Source organism: Triticum urartu, chromosome 1A, assembly GCF_056163025.1.
Source record: "Triticum urartu cultivar PI428250 chromosome 1A, HENAU_Tu73, whole genome shotgun sequence".
Lineage (NCBI taxonomy): Eukaryota > Viridiplantae > Streptophyta > Magnoliopsida > Poales > Poaceae > Triticum > Triticum urartu.
Genome location: NC_141873.1, coordinates 2,071,046 through 2,096,517, shown reverse-complemented (window position 1 = coordinate 2,096,517; position 25,472 = coordinate 2,071,046). Strand labels below are relative to the sequence as shown.

Below are 25,472 nucleotides of genomic sequence, written 5' to 3'. Positions count from 1 at the left end.
AAAAATATCCAAACAGGAGGGTTAGTTTGGGTTAGTTTGAACTCAACTAACCCCAAAATATCCAAATAGGAGGGTTAGTTTGGGTTACTGTTTGGATCCACGTGTTTGAGTTAGTTTGAACTCAACTAACCCAAAAAAATTCTAACCCACCCAAGAGGTTCTTATTTGGGTTAGTTCTTCTCGCGACACTAAAAAACACATTTTCTCTCACTCTCCCCGCAGCAGATCCCTCCCCACTTCCTCGAAGCTTCTCGTCCTCTCCCTACCTCCCTCCATCTCGCACTGCCCATGAAGGCACCTCGCCATATCCACGCTCCATCTAACCCTGTCATCCAAACACCTCTTTCGCTAGAGTTACTCCAGGGTTAGTTCAGGATTAGAATCTAACTCTAACCTTTAACTGAGTTAGAGTATCCAAACAGTGCCTTTGAGAGAGATGAGGAGGGAGAAGCGATACGGGCTGCTGGATTACTAGGGATAGGTGTCGCACGGAAGCCAAGAAATATGGTGATAGCGTGGGTTAGCCATGTACTAGTATGATGTAACTACACTGGGCTGCCGTGTTTCGTACTCTTCCAGTCCACTATTGAGATGATTGGTTGATTTATATCGCTGAATAATACAAAATATTATAAGGGCAGACGCTCCACCCCGAGGTTCCTTGATAAGGATCAAGGAACCTATGTTCATCCTTTTTATACGTGAATCGTCGGGAATCTATGTTCTTCCACTCTATATTTTTTTACGTGAGCTTTGTTCATCCTTTTGCCAACACGCGACACATCTAGCATCAAGGTGCACGTGTCATGCAAGGATCGTTCCATCTAGATGAAAAACACGTGGAACTACGAGACGGACATGTACCCAGGAGTGGACGTGTGAACCTGTGTAATGTAGCACAGTAAGTGAAGTAGAAAGGCACAAATAGTATGAACATGCGTGGCATATAGGCATTTGTCTCTTACTACCACTAAATGTTGTACATGCAATGCCCGGTGGTGCTAGGAGTACGTGACTAAGTACTCTAATACTACTGTATTAATTGGAGGCACATATTAGGTTTTATATTTGTTTACATGTATGCCCCGAGACCTTCCTACTAGACGTGTCTTTCTCTTCGGGTCGCACTTTGTATCATTCATACCACTAGTACAGTAGTACTACTATGTGTGGTCTCCGAACCAGAAGTGGAGACGCTCTACCATGCTATTCATGTCCCACTCCTTTCGCTAACGTGTGCGACATCCAGCACGTGTCGTGTGTTTGGCACTCCTTCGTCGTAAGAGTTGAAATGCTAGCATTCATTAGAAATAAAAAATAAATATAAATCACCAGCGATAGTATACCACGCGGTTTCCTTGCTCCTCGATATCGGAAAGAATACTTCTGCTTGCTGACATGCGGGACGTCAACCATCCTGGTCCACTTGCCTTGCCCGCAGAAATCCAAGGGAGACTCATTCCAGTCGTCGCGCTGCATTAATTACTAATTAGTCGTCAAATCACAGACCCAACCTTACCCACTGTGAAGTTGCTCGGACGAAGGAACCATCATGACTTTGAATTCCGCTTCTTGAAGAATACAACTGTACCAGCAGTACTGCTAGCTACAGTAGTTACTCCAGCAGAGGCCTCCTTTGGTTCATAGTATAGGAATTTTATAGGAATATGAAAGTCATAGGAAGTGAGATGACATGCATCTCAATTCCTATAGAGAAAGATATGCCATTTGATGCGTAGGATAGGAATTTTTCCATTGAGTCTAGGCTAATGTACTGGTAATTTGCTCTAAAAACTAAAGTAGTAACTAGTAGTACTGTTACATGCTCGTAATTAATTAAACAAACATACGGGCAACACAGACACACACACTAACTACTAGTACTACTACTTCTCACATGCTAGTCAGACGCCATCGTTCTCCTTCCGGGCTTTGTCGGCGACACCCCACCGTGCTTGGATCCCCGTCGACCACTCCGCAGCAGCGCGTGCGTCCTCTTCTTTCTTGCGGCGGCGGGCCTCACTTTTATTGAGTGCTTTCTGACTTTTCTGCTCCCTCTGTGCGGCTTTGGCCGCCTCTTGCTCTACCGCCCATTTGGCCTTGGCAGCTTCCAATTCCGCCCACATAGGTGTGAGGTTCCGAGCGGTGATGAACTCGGCACGGCGGGATGCCACCGCTTGCCTACCATTTTGTGTGCGGTCGCGGGCGGCGAGGAACTCGGCACGGCAGGATGCCACCGCTTCCTTACCGGTTAGTGTGCGGCGCGGTGGCATGAACGATGCTTGGTGATAGCTCTGGGGTGGAGTGGCCGGACAACCGTAAAGTACGTTGGTTTGTCAAGATCTCAAGGATAGAAGACGAAGGAAATTTGGATTCCCCTTCAATCCTGGTCATTTATTACCGAGTAAAATGCATTGGTGGTCATTGAACTTGTCTTGATAGCTCACTTTGATCATTGTATACGAGATATGGTGATTATGCGGTCACTGGCTCAGCTTATAGCTCCGTATTTTTCTAGTTGACCAGTCAAACAGTCCGCATGCGCCTCATCAGCTCGTGTTCTTTATCTATCTATCTATGCGGGCCTACCTGAAGTGGAGAAAGAAATAAGAACCAAAATTATGTGTATGTGACATTACTGTTTAGACGTTTGCTGGAGGCCTCCGCGAACACCGAGCATGTATTCACTTGGCTCAACACCAACGGTCATACTCATGACTCGGTGCCTTGCTCATGTATATCGTCCATCACAATGACAATCTATAAAAAAGCCTAGCTAGAGTGGGTACTATGGTGCGGAGTATGTACTATCGTGAGCAATCGATCATAGTGCCACTGCACACGAGTGTGTGTCTGATCGATTCGTCCATTATTCGTAAGTTATGTATGGTTGTGTGGTGTCTAATGGTGGTCGTCGAATGCTAGTTGGTGACAAGAGCGGTTGCATGGACGCCTGGTTGTCTATAGTGCCGCATACGCTTCAAAGTCTCATCATCCATGAGTTCACATTTTACCACCACGTCACCGTCTGACCGCCCTGGCCTACCGAAACCCCTTCCATCTCTAGAGCGCGCTTCCCGCGTGAAACGATCACCGTCTCTCCAGAACGTCAATGCCGCATTCACCAGCCTTAACTGTAGGTGCAGTTGGTGTGTCACTGACATGCGGGCCTGATGCCCGTTGGGCCCACATGTCAGTGAGACAAAGCACCTGCGGTTAAGTCACTGAAGCAACATCCACATTCACGCCCGACGTGACCTCTCACTAGCGCCGACATTGTAGAAGCGCGACCGCCGAGAGAGCGCCACCTGTGTGGCATCCCGGTGCAAGCGACTGCTCCGTGTTACACCACGGCTACCGGCGAACCTACTCCGGTGCCAGCCAGCCATCCGTCTGCCGCGGCTCATTGCCATTCCCCGCTATATTAAATTGAGCCCCACCTCTCAGCCATAGCCAAAGATCTCTTGGACGTACTGTCGCAGGAGCTGACGAAGGACATCGGTGGCTTCGCTCCGAGTGCGCTCCAAAGCTCTCTTGGACGTACTCTCGCAGGAGCAGAAGAAGGACATCGCCTGCTCCCCCCCCCCGGCCGCCCTCCGCCGCCACGACCATGAACCCGTCGCGCGTGCGCGGGCGCAGCCGGCAGCAAGGAAGAGTAGTACATGGTAGGTCGCCACCGCTCTGTTCCCAGGAAGGCCACCGCTCCTCCACTCATTTGACGCCAAGCTTGGTGGGATAAAAATTGGTGGCCGATTAGCCGCTTGACGGCGACGTGGAGGCAGAAATCTACATAACCATGTGCTCCGGAGGAGGAGGTTATCGAGGCGGATAAGGAGGAGGCAAAGGTAATGGCCGGCTTTCTCAGGTTCATGGCCGGACATAGTGGTCGGGGCCCGTTGATCGTTTAGATTAGGTTTACAGTAGGTTTTAGTATGGTTTGTGCGAAATATGGAATGAATTTCGTCCAGTTTATAGGAAAAGTTCTCGAAATGTAATGAATTTCATCCGGTCAATTTGAAATTTGCTTTGCTTGCATGAATTTCGTCCAGTTAGTTCATATAGTTGTCTAAAGGTATGCGGGCACCATTGGATGGCATCCACCAGTGTGCTTGGACAGATGCCGGTGTCAATTTGAGGGCCAGCGCTGGAGATGCCCTAACTATCATGCTATAATCGCTAACAATGCTCCACTATTTCGCAGGGAACAGTTATCCCTCGATCAAATAAGATCCACCGTATTTCGCACTCCTCCCACGTAAGAGTGTAGACTCTTGCTTACATAAAAATGGAGCAAGTGGACAGCACTATAGCATGTCATATCACTCAAACTAGCCCGCCTAACGCGCGGGAAAGCACCGCCCTCGTCATTTTGTTCTGGATTTCTATCAATCGATCGCAAGAAAATGTTACGCTTTGCAAGTTCAAAAGGAAAAGGCGGCACACTTACAACACGTATGCATCGCGTTCACGTCGCACCCCCGACAGTCCGGCTCGCACGCCGCTCACCAGAGGGGACACGCATTGTCTTGCATTTTCACTGACATGTGGGACTGCAATTGAATAAACCGTCGATAGCCAAAATCTAATTGCTCGGCGGGTGTCGGCTGAGAGGAGAGAGACGGGGGAGGGAGAAGAGATCGCCCGCCCTCCATGCACGGACTCCAAGAAATACGTGGTGATAATGTGAGGTGGGCCATGCGGGAGTCCGCACCGCTTCCAAGCCCGCTTCTTACTGCCCTGGACCACCAGAACCCCTCCCCCACCCCACCACCTCCCCACGCGCGCTCCCCCCTCAGAGGCCAGCTACCTGCATTCATAGCAAGTACTACCAGTAAAATTTTGGGCTATAAAGGGCATGTACAATGGTTGATAAGATAGTCTTATCATAAGTCTTGCATGTAATTTAAAGATGACAAAAAAACATGTGTACAATGGATCATCACTTAAACTTATCTTCAATAACTAGTTATTCCTAAAAACATGGTGAAACATATTGTGCTAAGAGATCATCTCTTGTCTTCTCGACAAGCCCGCTTATGTGGAGGAGAGAGAAGCATTGACAAAGTAAAGGAGTGAGATCTACAGGAGCTCGTCTCTACACGTGCTCCTAGGTATAAAAAAACTAATTCTAAAAAAAGAGGCATAAAAACAATTGTGTCTAAAAAAGAAAGGTAAAAATTATTTGAGAGGAAATAGATAGAGAGGAAGTGAGAAAAAGTTGTAACCTTATAGTCAACACTATGGTAGTATTACATGAGGAAGGAGGGAGTGGTGCACATGCCAAGTTCACTGGGCTGCCGTGTTTCACACTCCTCCGTCGTAACACTGGAGACAATAGGTTTCATAAAAAATAAAAAATAAATACTCGTTGCTCGTCCACTATATCGGAAAGAATACTTTCATTCACCGACATGTGGGACGTCGACCATCCTGGTCCACCTGCCATGCACAAAATTATCCTGGTCCACCCCGGTCGTAGCGCAGGCTCAACCTTTCCCACTGTAGGTTAGTCAGACGAAGGAACCATCATGACTTTGTTGAATTCCTCTTCTTCAAGAAAACTTACTCTACCCGCAGTACTGCTACCACACGCGAAGACTAGACGGCACTGTACCACGTCATATCACTAAAACCCACGAGGCCAAACTAGCCCGCCTAGGATCTGTACTCCCTCCGTTTCAAAGTTAGTAGTACAAAGTTGACTCATCTATTTTGGAATGGAGTGACGTCTCTGTACTGCTATGATATTGTGTTGTACGTCTCTATACTTTTGCTACGATTTTCCCAACCTATGAACCAAATGAGGCCTGAATGTATCCGTGTCGACTAATGTCTGATCGATCGCTAAGCCTACAATTTTAGGAGCTTGTGCTATTGGCCGATCAATGACGGATGAATATAAGCGTACCACGAGCTCATCAGCCCCAACATTTCTCTTCGTGAGTGTTTTGCAAGTACTATAGCTCGCATAGTAGCTAGCCTACTAATACCAAGAATCAACAAATAAGCCCTGCTGATATGATAAACAGTTCAAACTTACATCTAAGCATGCCATATATTACATCAAAAGCCGGTGAGGATACATCTGTTTACATAACTCGGAGAGGGTTCGCATGATTCACTATCAAAAAAAAGTAGCAAGTACCGCCCACACAAGACAGTGCACTAGCCCTAAGATGGTTTGATAACACGCATCGTTCTAGTAATTAAACACAGGGCAATGCAAACTATCCTGAAGGATTAGCGCGACCAACTATTTCTTGTCATTGATATCTCGGGTAGTGACCACAGCACGGACAACGGCATGGGAATCTATCTCTGGGGCGATATCCACAGGACTGACCGCGACATCGGAATCGGTCTCTGGGGCGATGTCCATAGGATGGGCAGCGGCATCGGAATCGATCTCTAGGGCGATGCCAACAGGACGTACCACGACATCAAAAACGATCCTGGGGCGTTGTCCACAGGACGGGCTGCGACATCGGAATCATCAAGGACGTCCACCGGCACCTGCAGAACCCTAACATATTAGCGAGCACATTGCAAATAATCAAAAACCACAACTTTCATTTTTTACCTTGTGTAGCTCACCGGGGGATCCCATCCCTCCGGGGGCCATCACCTTGCCTGGGGAATACTGCTTCTCAATGACGACTATCTCCTCAAATTCGGCCTTGAGCCGCGCAAAGGTGGCCATCAGAGTTTCTGGGATAGGCACGGTGGGGCCCTTGCTGTTCTTCCAAATTTCTTTGAGGAGTTCGTCCGCCAACGTCGTCAACTCTTTGGCCAGTGCTTGTTTCTTGGAGTTCTTCGTCTCCATGGGTTGACCCGCCAACATGGTCAACTCGTTGGTCGGTGCTCGCTTCCTGGAGATCACTGTCTTCAGTGGGTTGTCCGCCAGCAACTCTTTTCCTAGTGCTCCAGGATCCATCAATGAACTGACAAACAAAAAGCAACTGAAAGGAAACCACAGTTGCAGTGAAAACGGGAAAAGAATAAGCTATGAGAATCGGTCGGTGCTTCGCAAAAAGAAGATTCTTGGAATGAAAATATAGCAGCATCACAGATTCGCCCACCTTTCCTTCGTCGGTACAGAAGAAAAATGGCAGAAGTGAGTAGCCTGGAGTGAGGTTTTCTTCAAGAAAGGGGAGAAAGGGCTTCAACGAGCGTTCCAGTGAAATGATGGTTGCTTCGGCTAGTCCAACTTCGAGGTCACATTACCACTGCTGGTAAAGGTGTGGGTTTTGTGATATGACGGGTCATGACGTCAACACCGGGGTGACCGGTGAGTTTTGACTGTAGCACCTCGCTATGATTTGGTGGATGGCACGCGGGCCCGGATGCTTTGATGTCCCGCATGTAGAAAGAGCGGCTAGTCATTTAGGAGTGGTCAATATTGTGCACCGCAACCAAGGCGAAGAGGAAAACGAGAAAACTACGTAATTAATGCATGAGTTTAATTAGGGTAGTATCTCAAATGAATGCATGCAGCTACTGTTTGGGTTCGCCGTCCGGCTTAAATAAATGTGCAGCATCACGTGTACCCGCGGGTGCACAAATTGTAACATACGTGTCTGCTTAAGTGGGCGTCACGTAACTGGTGTGTGTGTGTGTGTGTGAGATTCTGAGAGACAGAGTGCCTGTGTGCGACACTACTCTTCGGATATGTACTCAACCTTTTGCATCGGGATATAAGTATAATGGTATTAACTTCAGCTAGTGATTTATGTGGCTATGTTAACGTGGTTGTGTAAAAAAATGTCACTTCCTTCTCGTGATTTGCGTTATATAATTACAAGCAAGATGCCCGTGCATTGCACGGAACATCAATATGCATTTTTTTACAAAACACATGTTGTGATTTACCCATGAAGGAGTAATCCCATGCATAAAAACTAATCATATTTCGAGAATTTTATCGGAAAACAGGTATCTCGAGTATGTCATCGAAAAAATGAAGGATGAGAGATAAGGTGAGGAGGAGTGGAGCGTGGTGGTGGAGGGGATGGACGGCACCGGCAGGCGGCAGCGGCCACCATGCTTGATTGTTCCGGATACTTTCTTTTTTAATTGCTCAGGAATGAGGTGTGGGAGATAAGGATGGGGAGAGAGGTGCGGCTATCTTTTGTAAAATTATCATAGTTTGCTTTCTATCCGTCAGATATAGATCGGACGGTCTATATTACAAGATGGCAGGCACACCATCATCGCCAACTCAGTATTTTATAAGGGTATAAATGATAAGTTTGCTAAGTACTAAAGTAAAGTGGAATTTGTCCATGTTATACAAGTAAATTAAGGTGATTGTTTATCATATGGGTAAGGGTGGATGAAGGGTGGTCGGAACAAATGCTCCGCCTAGAGCATGTGTGTGTGAGATGGAGTCTCTCTCTGTGTGTGTGTCTGTGTGTGGGAGAGAGAGAGATGGAGTCTTAGTGTGTGTGTCCATGTGTGTGTGATGGAGTCTTACTGTGTGTGCGTGTGTGTGCGTGTGTGTGTATGTGTGTGGGTGGGTATGTGGGTGTGTGTGTGTGTGTTTGTTTGTCTGTGTGTGTGTGTCGCGGGGTCTTCGTGGCAGATGTAATTTACGTGTGCATGGCTTCATCATAGAGAGGTGATGTGTATGGCAGAGGCCACCAACGATGGGGTGCGAGAGAGAAAATGCCCGTAGAGAGGGAAGAGAAAGTGTGTGCGCGTGAGAGTAGTCGACATCGAGAGAACGTGTTTGTTGAAGAGACACCAAGGAAGACTACTATATATCGATGGTGCATGTAGGCGGGAATTAAATGAAGGGATGGTCTTATTGGTTTCGGGGATATAGCGGAAGATTGACAGGGGGGTAGCTACAGGGAGATTCTTAAGTGTGAGTGTGTGTTTTACCCATCCAGGCGGAAGTTATGTGCACACAAGAAGAGAATGATTCGATGTGGCGTTAGGGTTGAGGGTAATTAACTACGTATATATGGAGACATAGAGACCTTCAACGTGCATGTGTGAGAGGTATACATGTATACGTGGGATGTGTGCGTGTGCGCGCATGATCGAGATAAAAGAAAGAAGACATAAGTCATAAGCTAAGATCAACGACATGGGAGAGACGGATCGGTATGGCAATATGCATGCATGCGAGAATGTAGGGAAGAAGGCCCGACAATTGAGCATGTGTTTTTGTCTTTAAGAGATAGTGGCGTGGGCTGGAGCATGCAACTATGGCGAGCAGAGGAGTGAGGCACAACAATTATGCAAAAGAGATCAACCTATAAATGAAAGAAGGTTGATGGAGAAACAGATAAATAGAAAGATAAAGATGCTAGCTAGTGTGCATTAGAGATAGGAGTCGAGTGGATCAGAAGGCTGAGTTATGGGTGTGGGTGTGAGAGAGATGAAGAAAGGGTGCATGTGACTCACATACAAACAAATATCGGAGAGAAATGAGATCCCGAGAGATGGAGTTTTGTGTCTGCGAGAGAGAAAGATATTTCAAAACGAGAGTGATAGCTTGAGAAACATATGAGGGAACGCAAGATATCTCTAGGGAGAGACAGTGTGTGTGAGCGACATGCAAGAGAACAGTGGAGAAATATGAGACCCTGGGAGACAGAGTTTGTGTTTGTGTGTGAGAAAGAGATATTTAAGAGGAAGAGTCGTAGGTTCTCATACCTAAGGAGCGAAAGACATATCCGTATTAGGGGTGTGCGAGTTGCACACAGGGGAATAGTAGAGAGAAATGAGACCCCGGAAGACAAAGTTTTGTGTTTGTGTGAGAGAAAGAGATTCCACATGGAGAATCATAGTTAGACCCACATAGCAGGGAGCGAGATATACTTAGAGAGAGATAGAGTGATGAAGTTTGAGGGAGAGAGTACCGTCAGTGTGTTACAAAGATAAAAGATCATTGTCGACATACAGGTAGCATGAGAGATACCCGAGAGACGATGAACGCGTATAGGTCTAGAGAGATAATCTTGTATAAGAATGATTGATAGTTATATGAGACGAATATTTGGATTAAATGGGATTCAAATATTTAAACTGGAGATCACGACATCGATAATATCGTAATGCAAATTGGTGTATCAAACATGCATATTCATTTGAATTTCAGGACATGTGTAATGTTATATAGTTTATTAATATTGGTGATCCATAGATTCTTTAATTTTAAACAATGCATGGTTTATATGCAATTAGTGTCTAAACGGGATACACTATATGTTGCGTGTGTGAAACACATTATACATGTTTGAGAAGTAAAAAAACCCGCATGAAACACACATTAATTGGAGACAGTTAGCGAGGAATGCATACATTGGATTTCAACATAAAGTGGTTTACTTGAAAATCCAAATTGATGGATACAACCTTATGAATCTGAGATCATCCTATTTGTAAACCATATTTATGTATAAAGAGTGTTGTGCTTTTGAAAGTATATATAAAAAATGATGTATACACTACAGGAATCAGCTATTTTGCCGTCTGCCACGGCGGACGGCAAAGGCCTTTGCCGTCAGCCGCGGATGGTAAAAGGCTCCGGCAAAGTAGGCTACGGTAAACAGCTACTTTGCCGTCTGCTTCCTGGCGGCTGACGGCAAAGGCCCTTTGCCGTCTGCGGCGGACGGCAAAGAGAGCGGACGGCAATAATTGCGTTGTCAGTCCGTTAAGTGGTTAACGGCAGGCCTTTGCGGTCCGCTGCTGACGGCAAAATTTCTAGTGTCTTTGCCGTCCGCCGTATGATGTCATCTACATGGCAGGTTCTTTGCCGTCTGCCACTGATGGGTCAGCTCCCAGGAAGCACAGCTGGATGCCACGTGTCTTCTTTGCCGTCCGCGGCAGACGGCAAAGAGCCCGTTGCCGTCGGTGGCAGACGGCAAAGAGCCTGCATACTGGCTCTTTTATCTGTTTTTTATTAAATCCAACAATTTTCATCACAAATATATATGACATATATAGATATATTTCAAAAGGCCATTACAGAGCAAACATATAAGATATCCAACACATAACTTCATCATCCAACCATATATATTACATGCATAGTTCCATCATACATAACAAGTTCAACATAGAGGCATCCAACCATATATATTACAATAGTTTCATCCAACGATACATGCATAGTTCAACGATACAAAAGAAACAGAGAAAGGGATAAGGAGCACTCCATCTATGCAAGCTTTCGTCAAGTGAATGAGATCTGCAAAATGAAAAATAAGAAAGTTAGAACAAGAAGAGTAGAACAAGAAGAAGAGTAGAACAAGAAGAAGACTAGAACAAGAAGAGTAGAACAAGAAGAAGACTAGAGCAAGAAGAGTATGTCATTTATGAGCTAACTTACGTGAAATGGATCATATATGAGCTAACTAAGTTGAAATGGATCGTTTATGAGCTAGCTAAGGTGAAATGAATCATTTATGAGCTAACTTAGATGAAATGGGTCGTTTATGAGCTAACTAAGGTCAAATGGATCGTTTTTGAGGTAACTAAGGTGAAATGAATCGTTTTTTAGCTAACTTAGGTGAAATGGATCATTTATGAGCTAACTTAGTTGAAATGGATCGTTTTTGAGCTAACATAGGTGAAATGGATCATTTATGAGCTAATTTAGTTGAAATGGATCTTTTTGAGCTAACTTAGGTGAAATGGATCATTTAAGAGCTAATTTAGGTGAAATGGATCATTTTTTAGCTAACTTGGTGAAATGGATCGTTTATGAGCTAAATTAGTTGAAATGGATCGTTTATGAGATAACCCAGGTAAGATGGGTCATTTTGGAGTTAACCTAGGTGAAATGGGTCATTTTAAAGCTAACGTAGGTAAAATGGATCATTTAGGAGCTAATCTAGGTAAAATGGGTCATTTTTGAGCTAACTTGGATGAACTGGATCATTTATAAGCTAACCTAGGTAAAATGGGTCATTTTAGAGCTAACTTAGGTAAAATGGATCGTCTATGAGCCAACTAAGCTAATTATGCAATTTTTGACATAAGTAAGCTAAGTACAGATCGTTTTAGAGCTAACTTAGGTAAAATGGATGGTTTTGGAGGTCAGTAAGCTTATTAAGTCATTTTGGAGAAGAAGAAGCTAAGTCTAGGTCATTATGGTAAGCATTGGAGGAAATAAAGCTAAGTTTAGGTCTTTATGCATGTGTTAAGGAAAACACTAGATAAACTTACCAAGATCCAGGAGGTGTAGGAGCGGGGTGGCTCGTGTCGGTAGCTGGAGAAGGATCGTGCGATGCTTGTCTGGAGTTACGCTACACCAAAGATCATTTCCAATGTCTTGTTAGCATGATGACACTCAAATGTTAAGACTAGCAAGTAATGTCCATTCAAATAAAACTCACCGTGGTCCCAGGAGCAATCACTGGCATCGGCGGAGCGGTCTGACCTGTCTTCTCGCACACAGACTGCACATTTGGTTTTGACGACTCAGTCATACTAGTTAGTAATGAGACAAACACTACATGAATGTTTTGACTAATCTGCAGAAGAAAATTACCACAAGGAGCTCGTACATGGCCCTTGCCTGCATGTCATTCCGTGCCCTCTCCTCCTCCATCATCTTTGTCGTCCTCTCCTCCAACTCCCGCTGCCTCTCCGCCGCCTCCGCCAGAAGTTTCTCCGTTCTATCTCTCTCACTCTGTATAGCAGCATGCAACACCACTCACATCACCATTTGTAATCATTGATGGAAGCGCACACAATGTAATGGAGAAAGATAACTGAGTACGTATCACTAACCTTGATGGCGAGTTGCACTGGCCGTTCACGAGGCCTTATCTTAGGAGCGGAGCTCGACTGGCGCGCCTTGATCTCCGGGAGAGTGCTAGGACAACGGATAAGTCCATCTCCAATGGTTATGGAGCCATGGGACCTCCCGCCACCAGATATCATCACCAGCTCTGGATCAATGGGACCCTGGCTCGGGTTAAAGTCCTCCCCTTTCCTCACCTTCCCCTCATCTCTATATCTCACGAGCTTGTTGTGGGAGGAGATGTTGGTGAAGTTGTTTGCATCATTGAGGTCAGACTGAGAGAAAGCCTTGACTTTCTTGAAAGAGGCAGTGTGGGCCATGGCATACAGGTCGTACACCTCTGGCACCTTATCCGCCTTATTGTAGCATGCCTGAAAGAGAGAAACAATGAAAATTAGTAATTAAAGGGCTCAAGCTAGCATGATGAATGAATTGCATGAATCATGAAGCAAACCACATACCCAGTTGCGCCCGAACTGATATAAGTTGGAGCTGCCTTGATGGTGTGGCACCTTCCATTTGGGCACGTTTGTCCTTGGCCTCGTTGTGGAGGGCTAGCCATTGTTTTGAGCACCACTCATCGACCAACACCTACCAACAATCCATCCGATCTGCACACCATATCGGAGGCGCCTAAGTTAGCAAATAGAAACTTGAGCGCTACGGCTAAGAATTACTAAATGAAGGAACTTAAGTAGAGAAGGCCTTAAGAATTACCTTCATGTACTACTCCTTACTCAGGAACTTATCGCGACACGCCGGCTTGGTCTTCTTGATACCACGCAAGGCTTAGTAGTCTCGAACAGCCTGCACCTGAGCCTCGTGCCGTAAGTTCTGGAGTAGGCGCTTGTAGACGTTCTCGATTACATGTGCCGCGTCCTCCTCGTGTCCCTCCTCACACCTGTAGAATGTCTGCAATCAAATGAGACAATATTGATTAGTACAATTAATAACTAGCTAGTTGAAGATTTTTAAATGTGTAAAGGAGAAATTACCCAGAACTTTCTGATCACCATGTCTGCCCTCGTGTCGCACACGACACCGTCGATAATCTCATCCGGCGGGGCCGGGGCAGCCACGTAGTGCTCCCAGCTCAATCCAAGCTCTGGAAGCCGACCCTCACCAGGCAACATGACAAACCCCGGGAAGTTTTGCCGGCAAAGAACTCCAAGGACGGAGTTGGGCCGGCGGACACTATGATGGTGGTCCCAACCCCTGTAGCATGACAAGGCCAACGCATTAGTTATTTGAAGAAACGTGAATGCAGAAGGTACAAAAATATTAAATGCACTTACGTACCTCTCCCCATCAGGGAAAATCAACCACCTCTGCTCGCGGGTCACCGGCACGGACGGGAGCCGTGTAGCACCACGCTGGTAGACGTTGCCCCCCTCCTCCCCTCCTCATCAGTCGGCTCCCCGCCATCATCAACATGTCCACTCGGCTCCCCGCCATGCTCAGGCTGACCCGACCAGGTACCCCATCCAGACGTGTGCTCCTCCGGGGTCTCGTGGGCCCAAGTCTCGTGGGCCAAAGGCCCGTCGACCCGAGGCTCGTGGGCCGAAGACTCGTGGACCGGAGGCTCGTGGACCGGAGTCCGTGCAGCCTCCTCCTCAGACGAGTCCACCCTAGCAGTCACGTGCTCGGGTGAAACAGCTGGGGGTGGTGGCGAGGAAGGCGCCCTAGCAGCCACCGTACGTCCTCTCCCGCGACCACGTGCTCCAGCTCCTCTCTTCTTCTTACCTTGTCCCCTGCTGGGTACCGCGGTCGACGAAGAAGGGCCCGGCAGTGTCGCCATACTGTCCAGCAACGCTCGGCGGAGAGGTGCGTTTGGAATGGAAGACCTCGCACCACGCGCCGACGAAGAAGGGGCCTCGGCACGCTCCCGACCAGCGCCCACCATCTTTCAACACCTGCCATGACAAAGAATAAACGAAATTAGTACAACATAAAAAAAGTACCGACATGAATAATAATATGTATATCACTTAAGTGTATCATCATCAAGTACAACATAAAAAAATTGAATACCTGACACTACTAATAATCTCGATCAGTATCATCAATAAATGCATAATCATCATCATCACTATAATCAATGATGGGCTCATAGGGTTCATTGGCATCAACATGTGCAAGGCCACCTTGACGTAATCGGTCAAGCATTGACAGGTCATCCGCGGCAGTAACCACTTCTTGTTCCGGCTCTTCTTGTTCCTCCTCTGGGGTGATGTTGGATTCATTGTCGCTGTCTACTTCAATGTTTTGGGGTGAAGTATAGCGGTTCTTGAAACGCTTTTTGGAAGAATTCTCCTTCATACGTGTCTCTTGGAAGAATTCTCCTTCATATGTGTCTGGGTTAATGTGAGGTTCATAATCCTCTTCCTTTGGGGGAGAAAGTCTAGCACGTGGCGGCACTTCATAAACGACATCCCAACCTTTCAGATTTGGATTAGTTTGGCAGGCCCACGGTAGATAGAATACTTGGGTCCCCTGTGGAGCCATAATATAGACATAAGGAACATCTAAATGAGTGCTTTGGTTGATTTCAACTAGCCCTATATGTTCATGAGTCCTTCTAGTCTCCTTTGGCTGAAACCAATAACATTTGAAGACTACGACATTCAGTGGGTTTTCACCATAGAACATAAGTTCATAAATTGCTTCAAGTCTCCCATAATACACGGTACCTCCTTCGCCGATAGCAGATACACAACAATTTGTAGACTTCCAGTCGGCCATAGATAGCTCTTTGCCATAGGTACGAAAGCGATACCCGTTGATGTCGTACTTGTCAAATGAACGGACCATATAGTCAAAACCATTAGCGACTTGTCTCAATTCGGCGTCCATAGACTCTGAATTAGCCTACAAGTTTAATATGAAAGGATTGTTGCATTATGCACAAATTAGCAAATGAAATGAAATTGTCTAATAGAAATTACCGTTTGTTTGAACCAAGAGATGAAACCGGGATAGCCACCTCCTTGCTTTGCGAGAAGCTCATACTCTTCGACGGAATCCTTTTGGATCTCCACTCCATACGAGAATATGGCGACGTATCGACTGTATGACATATCCAGGAATAAGAGTACTTCAAAGGAAATAGAAGTTGCGAAACAATGTACCGAGAACTTACTCGATGTACGGCCGCACTTCTATCAGGTTGTTGAAGATATACAACGAAATGGTCCGCCATTCTTTGTTATCCAAAGATACTGGATGTGAAACACTAGCTACTGCGAGATTCCCTTTGAATAAGCTGAGGTTGGATCCACCCTTTTTAGGCTCGTCAGCATTGTACCGAGGCTTCGGATTATGCAAATGACAATTTCTGGCTTCGTAGTGCGCTGTTACGAAGTTTGCCGCCTCCTCTGTGATGAATGCCTCAGCCATCAATGCTTCAATTCTATGTTTATTTTTACATTTTTCTCGAAGCGTCTTCTGCATCCTCTCAGTTGGGTAGCACCAACGATTTTGCACGCCCCCCCCAATCTTGCCTCGGTCGGGAGATGCAAAATCAAATGCTGCATTGGATTAAAGAAGCCCGGTGGAAAGATCTTCTCTAACTTGCAGATCAACTCCGGCGCCGACTCTTCCATTTCTTCTAGCACGCCAGGCGATAGTTCTTTCGCACAAAGAACACGGAAGAAATAGCTGAGTTCTGCCAGTACTAGCCATTCATCCTTAGGGATGAAGCCACGCAACATCACCGGCATTACCCGCTCAATCATGACTCTTGAGACCAAATATCTTCAGTTTATCAAGATTCGCTCCCCTCTTTAGATTCGCTGCATACCCATCGGGGAACATCAACTGCTGTTGCACCCACAAGAGAATTTCCCTCATAGCTGGCCTTCCAAGATTGAACCATGCCTTTGGCTTCGTCCAGTTCTGCTTTCCTTTCGGTTCTTTCATGTTTTGTAACGGCCTATCACATAGCGCCTCCAGATCGACTCTAGCCTTAGTATTATCCTTTGACTTCCCATCTATGCCGAACAATGTACCAAAGAGTGCCTCGGCGATATTCTTCTCAGTGTGCATCACGTCGATGTTGTGTGGGCAAAGGAGGTCTTTGAAGTAAGGCAGATCCTATAAGCATGTTTTGTGAGTCCATGCGTGCTTAGTATTATACCCCTTGAAGTACCCTGGATGTTGTGGATCTGGCTCGAGAGCGTTTAACTGATCCAGGGTCTGTTGGCCTGTCAATGCAGGTGGTGCAGAGTTTTTGACAACTCTACCCCTGATGAAGTTCTTCTTGTCTTTCTTGAACTTATGGCGAGGATCCAGGAACTGTCTATGCATGTCGAAGCAAGAAAACTTGCGACCGGCCTGAAGCCAACGAAACTCAAGAGCTCCCTTGCATGTGGGGCACGAGAACCTTCCATGCACACACCAGCCAACGAATAGCGCATACGCCGGCAAGTCATGTGTCGAGTACATGTACCAGACACGCATTATGAAGTTCCGTTTGCTAAAGGCGTCGTATGTCTTGAACCCATTATCCCAGGCTTCTTGCAATTCGTCCTTAAGAGGCTGCATGTACACATTCATATTTTTGCCCGGATAGTTGGGTCCTGGAATTATCAACGTCAGGAAAATGTTCTTTCTTTGCATAATCTGTCCGGGGGGGGGGGAGATTGAGTGGAAAGACAAATACGGGCCAACAACTGTATTGGGCTGCCGTCATACCAAACACACTGAACCCATCCGTGCTGATGCCGAATCGAGGATGCCTCGGATCTGCCGCTTTGTCAGCATGTAATTCATCAAACTTTTTCCACGCAACACCATCCGATGTGTGTACCATCATCAGATTCCCATCTGCATCTAGTTCGGGTCTTTTGCCTGTTTTGTGCCATGTCATCTGTCTGGCCGTCTCTTCAACCATGAAAAGACGTTGAAGTCTTGGTACGATTGGCATATACCGAAGAACACTAACGGGGATTTTGGTCTATGTCTTCTCACCCATACCGTTGTCTACCACAATATACCTGGAAGACTTGCAAATGGGACAATAGTTCAAGTCCGCATAGTCAAGCCTAAATAAGGCACATCCTTTCTCACAGGCATGTATCTTCTCATAGGGCATCTTCAGTGCACGGAGGATTTTGTCCGACTGGTACAGGTTTGCAGGCATTACATGGCCTTTGGGTAGAAAGCGTCCAAATACTGTCATAATTGCGTCATAGCATTCTCTGCCCAAGTTGAACTGAGCCTTCAGAGCCATTACTTGTGAGATGGCATCCAACTGACAAAGCTCAGTGTGCTCGTGGAGCGGACGTTTCGAAGACTCCAACATTTCATTGAAGGCCTTTGCAGATTCCTCCATCTCCTCGTCCGAATCCCGAGCATCATCATAGCCTTGCACCATGTTTTCCATCCCGGTACCATGCTCGTCGATGCGACGACGATCCACCTCAGCTCGGTCACGTTGGGCAGACTCACCATGAAATGTCCACACCGTATAATCGGGCGTAAAACCACTCTTCTGCAGGTGTTTGCCCATTTCAGCCTCTGTCTTCTTTTCCCAATTGTCGCACCGGGCACCAGGTTTTCTTTTGGCCATTTGCAAATGTGGCTTGCACAAACCCCTTAGTTTTTGTGAACCATTCAGCGCTCCATTTGTTCTGACCAGTGTGACCGGTATACATCCACGCACGGTCACTCATCTTGACTTTCAGAGCTACTGGGCACACAACAATTATATATGTAATTCACCATGTATATATTCATCAGTTGATCTACTTTGTCAATTTTATTACGTCCATGCAACCTACACTCTAATAGGTAATGATAGGTCCTAATCCCACCCGTGTATGTGTAGATTGGGTTCATTTTCCCATGCTATGCTCCGGATCCGACGCAAAATTTCGGCAGCACCTCCCCGCTGTTCTCCTGATACACGTCTCTGCAATAAACAGAGAGGATGTGTACGTGGAGAACAACAGGGGAGGCACTGACGAAATATATGCGTCGGATCCGGAGCAAAGCATATGGGAAAACGAACCCAATCTACACATACTCGGGATGTCCATGGATAGCGTTGGACAATTCGAAAGAATCAAGGTTATAAATATGCAAATGCATGCATATTTATAACTATGACGCTTTCGAACGGGAGACACATATTGGTTACGCATACTGATGATTCAAGACACATATATAGCTAGCTATCAAGTTTCATCAGAATAGATCAAATAATTAATGGGGGAGGAGGACTTGTCATTTGTGCTCACCCACGAACGAAGGGGCAGAGCTCGTCAAACGCATGGCGAGGTCGTCGAACACCAAACCTCGCAGCGATGAAACAACTGCACATTTAAAACTACACGATCAACACAATTATATATGATGTTTTTCATAACAAAATCGAAAAATATATGACCTAACTAATAATTCACAAATATATGACCCCGTCGGCCTCTGGAAGGCCAAAGAACACCTTTTCGGGAGGTGTCGGTGGTCGGGGTGTCCTGTCGGTGTCGGGGTGCCATGTGGGGGTCGGGGTGCTGTTTCGGGGTCGGGGTGTCGGGGTGTCGTGTCGATGTCGGGGTAGTGCCGTGTCGGTGTTGGGGTGTTGTTTCGGGGTCGGGGTGTGGTGTCGGGGTCGGGGTCGGGGTGTCGGGGTCGGGGTGTCGGGGTCGGGGTCGGGGTCGGGGTCGGGGTCGGGGTGTCGGGGTCGGGGTCTCGGGGTCGGGGTGTCGTGTCGGGGTGCCGGGTCGGGTTTTTTTCCTTTTCTTCTTCTTCCTCTTCTTCCTCTTCTTCCTTTTCTTCCTTTTCTTCCTTTTTTTTCCTTCTTCTTCTTCTTCTTCTTCTTCTTCTTCTTCTTCTTCCTCCTTTCCTTTTTCCTCTTCTTCTTCTCCTCCTCTCCTGTTTTTTTCTTCTTCTTCTCCCTCTTCTTCTTTTTTCTTCTCCTCCTCCTCTACTTCTTCTTCCTTTCCTTTTTCCTCTTCTTCTTCTCCTCCTGTCCTGTTTTTTTCTTCTTCTTCTTCCTCTTCTTCTTTTTTCTTCTCCTCCTCCTCTTCTTCTTCTTCCTTTCCTTTTTCCTCTTCTTCTTCTCCTTCTCTCCTGTTTTTTTCTTCTTCTTCTTCCTCTTCTTCTTTTTTCTTCTCCTCCTCCTCTTCTTCTTCTTCCTTTCCTTTTTCCTCTTCTTCTTCTCCTCCTCTCCTGTTTTTTCTTCTTCTTCTTTTTCTTTCCTAAAACTGAACTAAACCTAAAACTAAACCTAAATCTAATCTAAACATAAACCTAGAACTAAAAAAGCAGAAGAAAAAAAAGGAAAAAACTAAATCTAAACCTAAAACTAAACTAAAACTAAACTTAAACCTAAAACTAAACCTAAAACTAAAACTAAAACTAAATCTAAACTAAACATATACCTAAAACTAAAAAACAGAAAAAAGGAGAGGTAGAGCTCACCTGGGCCGGTGGAGGAGGGGGGCGGGGCGGCCTGGGGCGGCGGCACCGGTCCCAGGGCGGTGGGGCGCGGGGGGGCCGGGGCGCGGCGGGGGCGACGGGGCGGGCGGCCGGTGGAGCGACGGCGCCCGGGGCGGTGGGGCTCGGGGGGGCCGGGTCGTCGGGGGGCCTGGGCGCGGCGGTGCCAAGACGGGGGGGGTGGGCCGGGGCGACGGCGCGGTGGGGCGACGGGGCAGGGGGACGGTGGGGCGGCGGGGCGGTGGTGCGACCGGGCGGCAGCGAGTGGTGGGGGCGGCGGCGCGCGTGTGTGGGAGGGAAACAGAGAGAGAGGGGGGGTGGGGCGCGCCCGGTCGTTAGCTAGATAGGTTTAATCTTTGCCGTCCGCTAGCGGACGGCAAAGAGGGTGGCCGTTAAGTTTTTTTAACCAGCTCCTCAGTGGGTCCCCCTCCCTCTTTGCTGTCTGCTAGCGGACGACAAAGATTCTTTGCCGTTAGCTAGCAAACGGCAAAGAACAGGCTGATGGCAAAGGATTTCTTTGCCATCAGCCTGTTCTTTGCCGTCTGCTTTCAGGTAGCTAATGGCAAAGAGCTGGCAGATGGCAAAGTAGCTGATTCCAGTAGTGATATACAATTTTATTCCAATCGAAAATGGATCCCACCCGAAAAAATAGAATACAAACGGGATTCGAATTGAGTTAGCACGTAAACGTGCACTCTGCAAATTTGAGCAAAGCGAGGAAAGTCGCAGTAACCGGCCGAAACCAAAATCTGCGAGATGGAAATTACTATTGCCTATCCCTGCCATGCAAAGCCTATGTGCTCGATTTCTATAGGTTTCGATAGGGGTAGGTTTGTAATTTCACTCGAACGTGACATAACTGCCTCTCACCCGGATTCATACACGATGGGCGCCAAAACACAGTGTGTCCTCGGCCGAAATCGACTCCCTCCCCGATTCATGCATGGTGGGCGCCAAAAACAAACTCTCGTTGGCAAATATTCGGTGTATGCGAGATTACCGTCCTATCCCCAACCGACTAATATTGTTGTGATGTAGGAAATTTGAAACGGGGGCTAAGTTTGTAAATTTCCTCGCATTTGAGACAAGCGTGCCCTGAAGACATGGTTCCCCCTTCCTCTCCACCTCCATTTCCCCATTCGTTCTCCGTGGGCGCCAAAACACCCTCTCCACCCCAGCCTCCTCCGTCTGCCACCCCAGCCTCCTCCATCTGCCACCCCATCCACCACCGTCCTCCTCCACCATGCCGGAGCTGATACCCCGACGCCGCCATCCATTACAAGAGATCGACCTCTCTCATCCACGGCTTCGGACCGGGATCCTGGCATCCCGTCCTCTCGCTTCATACCCGCCGTCGTCCACATTGTCGGCGCCGCTCCTACGATCGTCTCGTCCACTGCGCCCCGCCGCCACCGTCTACCCTCCTAGATCTGCTTCCACGCCGTCGACAGCCATCGCTACTGCAGCACCGTCAAATTCTCAGCAGATGCATACACAGCGCCGCACCAGAGGCGGTACTCTTTTGTATCTGCTCAACTTATTTATCGCAGCAGGAAATTAGATCGCTACTGCTTTACTCTGATTTCTTGCCCATCACTTACTTGCTACTCCGGTTTGCACCTTCAGATCCGCCATGGCACACTCAACACTATACTCCCAATGCTTATGGTTTTCCCCTTTTATATTCCACACTAGTTAAATCACAGTAGACTAAATTTCAAAATTGGGTCAGTCGATTTTTCAGAGCTCGCCCGGAGTTCGCCGGTGCGAACGAAGGGGCTCGGGTGGGGACTTTGGTTGTTGGGGTGGGGGCCGGTGGTGGGGCCTCGCCAAATGAAGAAAAATCGACGCGGGTGGGGGCGGGGGTGGGGGTGGTGGTGGGGAAGGAACACAGGCGGTGGGGGCCGATGGTCCAGCCGGTGGCTCGTGCGGTGTTCTGTATGGGAAGAATCAGATACGAGGAAGAAGAAGGGTTAGGAGACGTAGGATCTTCATCGAACAACCTGAAATGGTCCACTGACCCAAATGCAAACATGCATGCCTTTATATTCAGTACCATCATCGTACCTGCTTAGCACTGCTCCTGAATCCATCAAGCTAAACAACGTGCCACTCATAATTCCAAACTTGTTGCTCAAGTACGAATCTGATATGATGCTGATATTACTAAAACAGATAACATTTAATTGGTCAGCTAATGTTCCTACTTTACTTTCGAAAAAGCACGTGCACCACATATAGAGAGACAACAGGGAGTTGCTTTCTTAATGCGCTCTGGTTCATCATGTGTGGGCACTGCGCAACGAACATTTATTATCCAAAATCTGCTAGCTCTTCTTTACCATGTTCCTCTTCCGTTCTTCTTTAATAAGTACTCTCTCCGTTCCTAAATACAAGTCTTTGTATAGATTCCACCATGGACTACATATGGAGCAAAATGAGTGAATCTACACTCTAAAATGTATCTGGATACATCTATATGTGATCCATAGTGGAAATCTCTACCAAGACTTATATTTTGGAACGGAGGGAGTATGATAGTAGAACAATATGTTCCTTGTAGTGAATATGAGCAGGGACATTTGCAGCGTAGAGGTCTATATGGTCGGTTGGTATGGACAGTTTGAACTCGTCGGGCCTCTTTGATTTGTAGGATTTTGTAAACATGGGAATAGGATTTGTAGTGGCCTGCCCACTTGAATCTTATAAGAATAGCAAGAAAATGCGGGGACCTGTGTCGCCTTTGAGAGTTACACTGATATTAATAGTACCGCACCTTCAGTTCAAGAGAGCTGGTATCCGAAGCCTTTCTAGCCGTACTAGCAATACTATCACATATATTCCAGCAAGTTCCACTTTGCTTATTTTACTCTGATGCTTATGGTTTTCCTGTTATACCTACACTATGATCTGTGTAGCTACTTTGTGTCGCACTAGCAGCAGTCCGCTCTTGAAGCTAAACACCGCAATGACTTACAAAATTGGCACCAAGGCATTGAGTGCCATTCTGGATGCAATGAAACTCATACGCTCACCACCTGTTGACTCTTGTTCAGAATATGATCCTAATGACTCTTGTTCAAAATTGCCACATATAGAGAGATAGCATGGAATTGCATTTCTTTGGGCGCTGTTATTCATCATGAGTGGGCAACCAACATTGTATGCAATTAAGCGGAACCTCAAGAATATGCTTCCTCTTCTATTCTTTAACATGTTCCTCTTTTGTTATTCTGTATTTAGTATGTAAAGTATGTTCCTTGTCAGGAAGGGGAGCAGGGACATCTGCAGTCAACAGCTGATAGAGCTAGCATGTACTTGATCAATAGGCTTTCAATTACTAGCGGCAATACAACACCGTATTTTCAAGCCAGTTCCACTTTCCCGATTTATATATCGTGGTTATGATGTACCCCTTTTATGTACACTATGATCTTCCTAGTTTCTGTGTGCTCTTGTTATCATGGTTTGGCAATAACCTCTCCATCCAGTATATTTTGAACCTATTATCTGCCAACTATCTTTACTTCTGGAGCCTATTTTTTGTGTACTTGTGCCAGATTATATAAATGCACGCACCATATTACAGCACACATGAGCTCTCTCATCAGAATCCAGTGATAGCACACAAGTATTTAGAAGGGCGCCCCTATATTAGAATATACTCTGCATTACAAACATAATCTCACAACTATTTATGTTTTCATGATTCTCAGATATTATACGTAATTACAGTGAGTATCAGAATCCGCGCATCAGAAGAATATTGTGGAACACTGCAATGACTTACAAAATTGGCACCAAGGCATTGAGTGTCATTCTGGATGCAATGAAACTCATACGCTCCCCACCGGTAGATTCTTGTTCAGATATGATCCTAATGACTATTCTAACCTCGAGGAGTCAAAGGCAGATGGCCTATCATGTTCACCCATCAAGGTGCCTGCTCTAATTTGGCAAGGTTTTATTGATTGCGCGTATCTTGCATATGTTGTCTTGCATTTCTTCTACTTTGGTGCCATCATATATGTCGAGATGTCATGCCCATCCATTATCAATACATATTACATCTGTCATCATACCATGTTTTTCCATTCAAATGCTATTCTTGTGCATCATACATCAAAAAGGAAGAGGGTGATTGCCGAACCTGAAGGAGCACTAGCAAAATCCTTGAAAAACGTGGTTGTGCCGGAGAAATCAGACGGCACCCCACTTATCCCAACTTCAGTAGACTGTACCCATACTTCACTGGCCACACCACTAGCCCCACCACACAGGACCTGCACTCCAGCAAAAGGTATGCCGATTTCAGTTGCCATAGCAACAGCCGTACCACAGAAAAATCCCACTCCAGCAAAACTACAGCAAGTCCACCGGCCGAAGACATATCCCAACTTCAGAGACGGTCAATTCCTGCAGATTGAAAACTCATTCTAGTTATCTATTATATACTTAAAACAATAGGCAAACAAGCCATTACATTAATCCACATATGCTAATAATATTTCCACCGTTAGATTAGAATAATAATGGCTGAGATTTAAAAAAATTAAGTAACATGCTAATGTTTATGTACCAGCATAATGACGGTCACGTGTACACATATATATGGTACATATATATACGGAAAGGTATAAAACGTCTGCATTTAAAAAAAGTATAAAAAGTCTGCAAGAAGAAGTCTGTCCCATTTGATTGTCACGTATATGGTCGTGTACATGTATGGAAGATATATGTTTGATGCACAAGGACTCAAAGGAATCTGCTGACGTGCATGAGGTGTCCTACATGGCCAATACTCTATCGGTTCACACGAGGAGTACTAATAGAAATACAAATCTAATCTCTCCGGCAAGACTGATTACCATACACCACCTTAAATTATAAATCGTATAAAAAGCATAACTTGACGTATAAAAAGCATCCATATGTTGTTCAAAAAAAAAGACATACTGACTCAGCAAACGCTTAACGCGACACACTCACAAAAACTGTCCACCATACATTTGGGAGTGCATGTACGATCGAAAACATGATATGGATCAATGCATCAAATATGATCCTGTGACTACGGGTGGATTGAGGGCATAACAGTTACATGCCAATGATGCTAGCACGTGACAAATGCATACAGCCTGTGATGCCGGCACACCTACTCATACAATGGCAAGCAACCATTTTTATATGCATTGATGTACATTTTTCCCACACAAAAAACTATTTACATACAATTTGTTTTCATGTGCTTGGTTTGAACATACCATGCTAGGAC

At 46.3% G+C, this 25,472-nt stretch overlaps 1 protein-coding gene across 1 annotated transcript in view; it reads right to left on the bottom strand.

Moving 5' to 3' along the window:
- Nucleotides 1–845: 845 nt before the first annotated feature.
- Nucleotides 846–25,472, bottom strand: part of LOC147988151 (uncharacterized) — a 43,898-nt gene continuing 19,271 nt past the window's right edge. The window contains exons 2-5 of the mRNA XM_087543226.1: nucleotides 14,060–14,159; nucleotides 13,756–13,975; nucleotides 13,574–13,672; nucleotides 846–884 (exon numbers count right to left, since the gene is read on the bottom strand). Of these exons, the coding sequence (XP_087399352.1) occupies nucleotides 846–884; nucleotides 13,574–13,672; nucleotides 13,756–13,975; nucleotides 14,060–14,159 (458 nt within the window). The remainder of the gene's footprint in view (nucleotides 885–13,573; nucleotides 13,673–13,755; nucleotides 13,976–14,059; nucleotides 14,160–25,472) is intronic.